Source organism: Atta cephalotes, assembly GCF_000143395.1.
Source record: "Atta cephalotes unplaced genomic scaffold scaffold00001, whole genome shotgun sequence".
NCBI classification, from domain to species: Eukaryota; Metazoa; Arthropoda; class Insecta; order Hymenoptera; family Formicidae; genus Atta; species Atta cephalotes.
Genome location: NW_012130065.1, coordinates 3,205,793 through 3,211,821, shown reverse-complemented (window position 1 = coordinate 3,211,821; position 6,029 = coordinate 3,205,793). Strand labels below are relative to the sequence as shown.

The 6,029-nt window shown below is 37.5% G+C and overlaps 1 protein-coding gene across 1 annotated transcript in view; it reads right to left on the bottom strand.

Moving 5' to 3' along the window:
* Positions 1–2,067: 2,067 nt before the first annotated feature.
* LOC105622207 (homeotic protein empty spiracles-like) overlaps positions 2,068–6,029 on the bottom strand; it is a 44,654-nt gene continuing 40,692 nt past the window's right edge. The window contains exon 3 of the mRNA XM_012203664.1: positions 2,068–2,340. Within this exon, the coding sequence (XP_012059054.1) occupies positions 2,068–2,340 (273 nt within the window). The remainder of the gene's footprint in view (positions 2,341–6,029) is intronic.

Below are 6,029 nucleotides of genomic sequence, written 5' to 3'. Positions count from 1 at the left end.
ATTATTTATTATTGAAAATTGCTTACTTTGAATATTAAAAGCTGAAAAATAGTGCCTTCAATCGATTTCCGACGAATATTCAAAATAAGTAATTAATTACTTCCAATATTAAATTTCTGTATGCGATATGTATGAAATCATTGCGTTTAATCGTAATTACAAAAAAATAGTATTGAGCAATACTTGAGATTCTATTCTTGTATCTCAAAGTACATGAAATATGATAGACAGAAGTTTCAAAAATATTAATGAAAGAACTCTAGAACGATATATTTACTCTGTCGATTCATCAGACACAAATTTGAAATAAAACTTAACAAGTTCTCTTCGATCACGTCACGTCGATTAAAAAAATTTCGTCTCTCTCTCTCTCTCTTTGGGATTTACAATTAATTGTTGTCAACTATTCTCCATAAAAAAAATATAAACAACGGAACTTTCCAATTTTATCAAATTAGAATGAAAATGCACAATGTAGAGAGTTACACAGTTAGTCTCTGTGCCAAAGATTCAAATCTAGAACATTGTTAGAAATTTCGTTATGAATTTAAGTAACGGTTGTAGTTTAAGTAACTGTAAACTTATAGTTATAAAGTAAATAGTTATAAAGTAAGTACGTATTACGTAGTAATACGTAGTAACTGTAAGCTTGTAGTTATGAAGTAATTGAAAAGTAATAAATGGTTTAATTGAAAATAAGTTACAGTAGTATTAAATGTAATGAACGTATGCATTAAATTTTATGAAAATTCACATAAAATTTGATGAAAAGTATATTACATTTCATGTACATATGTACAAAAATATACTTTTCAGTTACAAATATGTTTAATTTAATGTAATATCATAAAATTAAATTCAAGTTATGTAACTTAAAAACAGAGAATAGGAGAATTACTTTTCCGTCACTTTTACAGTTACTTTTTATAATAAGAATTTGATGAATGATATTGCAATTTTTTATGACTGTAATGACTAATTAAACGCTAAGACTAGGAAAGTCATTTTGAAAAGTAAATTCACCATTACGCGTTATTGAAAAAAACGAGTAAAATTATTCCATTATTAATTACATCAAAAAATTACAAGTTGCAAGTTATTTTATTCAATAACGAATGATTTTTCCAACTCGTTGTAAGTATCTAACTATTAACTGTTCCAACTCTGGTGTTACATAAAAATTTCGCAATATCATTATCAAATCGTTATAACAACAAGGTAACTAAGTAACAATAATTACAGTAACTAGTTATTTCCCTGTTTAAAAGGGAAATTAAATTTCATAATATTTTTAACAGTGCATGTATTAAATTTCATTTGGTCATCACTTCTCAGAAAACAATGACAAACTATCAAGAGATAGTTTACTATCTTTGCCTTCTTCCAATAGGCCATTTGGAATCGGCGTTAAAAATTGTAAGTTCCGTGAATATATGCAGAAAAGATCATTCTGATAAGAAATAACGGACTTGAGAAAGAAAGGAAAGAGAGAGAGAAAAGGAGATAAAAATACATGTCTCGTATGCTTTATTTGAATTAAAGTGGAATAATTTCCCACTCAAAATTCTTAGTGTCGATATTCGAAATGGCAAGTAATCGAACTTAGATCTTTTATTCGACAAGCAACTCAAATATTTTCGTATTCACGATGTCGCGCTTTCAGTCGCAATATAGTGAGTACCGTACCGTTGCCAATCGTTGTCGATTTTCAAATTTTCTGATTTTCTTTTTGTATAGCGAACTCATATCCGAAGCTTCGACCGTAATTTGAAAACGTAATGCGAAAAACGCCGCGCTATTTCTATTCAATGGCAATTTACTCATTGCTATTAGCTTCCTGCGCATAATGTTAACACGATCATAAACATTTCGAAGTTTCAAATTCAATCCTCCGATACTCAACTCGATGACGAACTCGAACAAACCTAAGTCGATTAATCAGTGTCGCGCTATTCTCTTCCTTGGTTGACTTCATTGTATGACCTTCACCTTTTTCGGTCTCTCCTCGAAGTCTGTTCAGGACACTCTACTCGATCCTGGGTCCTAATCCAGGCAGAGAACGTCTAGCTACGCTTCGGAACCGCTTGAGCATTCCTCAGCTTCCGGATCGATGTGTTCTTCTTCATCCTCCTCCTCGTGATGATAGTCACCGGTCTCCTGCTGCCATTTGCTGACATGATGCGTGTTTTTGTTGCTATTGTTGTTAGCATTTCCGTTACCACCTCCACCACCGCCTCCGCCACCACCACCTCCACCACCCGATTGCTGTTGGGCCTTTGCCTCTTCTTCCTGTTGCATTCGCTTGTGTTTTGTCCGCCGGTTCTGGAACCATACTTTCACCTGAAACATCAATGATATTGTTGCGATTAACTTTTCAGAAATCTAACGTAATTCTCTGTAACAATCATTTCAATAATAATTGTAGTAATACTAATATATGCTTGAAATCCCTTCCAAAAAAGATGAATCAGAAAATAATTACCTCGAACAAAAAATAATTATACAAAATTGTAAGTACGCAGCGTGATTAAGATCACCTATACTTTATTTCGTAAAAATTGTTATGGAAATGAATATTTAAAGAATGGCAAAAAAGTTTGGCTACACACAAACCTTTGTGGCTAAATGTTTTTGTCATCCTGCAAAGCAGAAACATCTATTTTATATAAATCAGATCTAACTTCATAAAATAACATAAATAATTAAGTTCAAAAACTCGTGATTATTAAATGAGCTTGGATATTTCAAGATGCTTTGTTCATGATAGGTAGGAGCCTATTGAGAGAAAGTGTAGTTAAGGATTTCTGATCGTTTCGGTAGAAGGAACGCGCCGCGGAAGATAATTCTTCGACGAATCCGATGGAGGCAGAAGATACGCGACGTTCAACGAGAGGTAATTCGAGAGTGGTCGTCCCCAGCGAATACCGACGTATCCAATCGATCTCAGCGGGCCAATCCCTCCGTCGAGAGACGGGGGGGGGGACGAATCGAACCCCTCGTTCTCTTACCAGGTTTGCCAAATTAAGTGGCAACTAGTTATAAGCCCGGTCAACCCCCCGATGTATCAAGGAGCCACCCCTAAACGGGAGTATCCGGTTACAATGGTACGTGTCGCTGGGCTCTGGAAGAAAAGGGGACGAAACGCGTAGAAGAGGGATCACGACAAACTTGATCGGGACATTGTCCTGGAATTGACTGTTAGATATACGCGCTGCTCGAGAGGAAAGGGTTGAATAGGCTCCATTTTGAAACTATCTACGCGGAAAATCAGCATTATAACACGAAAGTACACACACGCGCGGTAAAAGGGGTGGATCGAGGGTTGAAACAGGGATGTTTGTCTAACGTCTCGGATGGCTGGGCGGTTTTGACAAGACCCGGATTAGCTTCCAACACGATGAACTTCAGCAGTGAGATGAAACGAAGCGTATAATTCCACGATTTCGAGGCCATTATGGAAAATTACAATATGAATGAGATAAATAACATGAATTTATTATATTATTAAAAATTTCTTTCATTATTGGATTCTTTTATAAATATTTTATTAAAAATACAATAAAGAGATACATTGAAAATATGCCATTGCTTTTATATAAAAATTACTTAATTTATCTTAATTGCTAACTTTCTAAAATAATATATTATGTAAGTTTTAGTAAGCTTTTAATTAACACACAAGTGAAACATAAATCAAAGTAATTCATTTCTTTATATTAAAAAAAAAAGATAGTTGGCTAAGTTACAATGAATCCTGAATTGTTCTCGCGCCACGTTGAATTTAAATGATTTAAATAACACTCCAAATCGAAACATTTCGCCTTTAAGCCAACATTAAATATTTCATCTCTCGGGACCATCTCAAGGTTGTTATTTACCACTGACCAATCGAGACGTGAAAAAGCAGGAACAAACTCGTTGCTGCGTGCCCGGGGGACCACATTGGGGGAGTCGCAGCACTTAACGGGTGATTAAGAGGGCAAATAGAGAAAGCAACCCCTTTCGAACAGATCATACTTTTGGGCCTACCCTTTCTCCTCCCCTTCTCTTGAAAGTCACCCCGTTACGTCGCCCCTAGACGTCGCCTCCAGGAGCGGCATCGCGATGCTTAATCGGGTTACCCCCGTTTCGTAATCGCCTCCTGTCAACCCCCGGGGTTGCCATGGCGATCGCAGGCGGTCCTGAATCCCGATTGGCGGATCTGCACGCACGCGAAAACCCGGGCATCCCCTTCCGCACGCTGTATCCCCCAGGATGAGCCAGACGCTTCATCCCCGCCGCAAACCAACCCTCTCTCGCTTCCTTTTTATCAGTCTGTCCCTTTCTCTCCCCTTTTCTCTGCTCACACCAACGATACCTGGATTTACACTCAGTTTAACCGCTCCTCACCCCTCGAAACTGCAACCTCTATCTCCCTCTTTCTCTATGCCCTCCATCGACGCTAGTATTTCACGGATGCGCACGTTGTAAAAATCCTATAAAAGCTTCCAACACGTTCAACGATTTATACCTTGATATATTACCCCGCGGAATTTAATGTACGACAGTAACACGCGATTGGGAATTCACCCCTGTCAGGCGTCGGGAATGAGCGAAGATCAACAATCAGAGAAAATGATCCGACGCCGATCGGTTGGATCCATCGCACGATATCTCAAATCCCTATCGAAAATCTCGTTTGAAACCTTAATTAATCGTTAATGAATTAATGAAACTGTTCGAAATTGGACACACGATCATAGAACTTTACTCACAATGACCGACGACTGTCGACAAGGTACGATATTTTTCTTTTCCTGCAGAAATACTCTGGTAATTTAGTTTCAATCGAATCGCATTAAAATACTTCCATCAAAGTACTTCTCTACTTCTCTCGCATATTTGATTCTTCAGTCATATTCGCCTGTTGATTGGCTACTTCTTCCGACCATCGTCTCTTCTTGTACTGCCAAGATTACACTTTATTCCCTCTACCGTGTACCTGGCTTTTATATTTCGTCCCTCTAAAGAGACCCGTAAACCGTCGGATGGACACACAGTATATGTACGACTGTCACGGGTACGCGCTTCGCGTATAAGGTGTTCACCTGTCACTTAGGCGCGTTATTCCGGGAGCAGCTTCAATTACGTGCCTGGAAGGCAGGCAACGGTGAGAGCGTGCTTGGCCTTTATCCTATGTTTGCCGCGACCAGGTAAGTGAGGAACCAAGTTAACGCAGGTAAACGCGACCGAATGCGTACTCGTTATCTCATGAGATCGACGGACACTTTTCTGCTCGTCTGCATCACGGAGATGCGCGTTCATCGAGAGGTCTCTAACGCGCGGTGAAATTCCTTATGGAAATGGTGGCTTTGATCCTGGCTCGAAATTCATAGACATTGATCGTTACTTTCGATATGATTGCCGTCTTATTTGCAAGTTTTATTTTTTATTCCGATATTTTTTGATTTTAATATCATCGAACTTCTCTCCTCTAACTAATGTGATCCTCAACACATATTTTTGGATAGATTAAATCTGTAGCATCCTCCATCATAATTTTCAGTTTATTCGAAGATCTGGTTATTTATTCTTGAATGGAAGAGGGAATTTCACAAGAGATATAACTTCGCCATCTTGTATAAGTTACAATTTTATCTTCACCATAAGGTGAGGTCGTAAATAAATGATGACCAGCCAAAGGAGGTTACGAGAAATAAATAATTCGCGCATCAAAAGTAGAACTCAACAACAACTCTGCAAGGAGTATTATCTATAGTCGGAATAAAATTCTGCAAATAGAATTTTCTAATTTTAACGCAGCAAATGTCGGAACAGCAATGCATCATGAGTTCATTATGTATGTGCTGCCCATAACTGATGAACCAAGATCGTTACATCCAACGATAAGTAGACATACATGCGCGCGCGCGCGCATATATATATATATATATATATATATATATATATATATATGTAGTGTAGTGTGTGTGTGTNTAGTACTAATAATAACTAATATATTATAGTATATTATATTATTACTACTACGA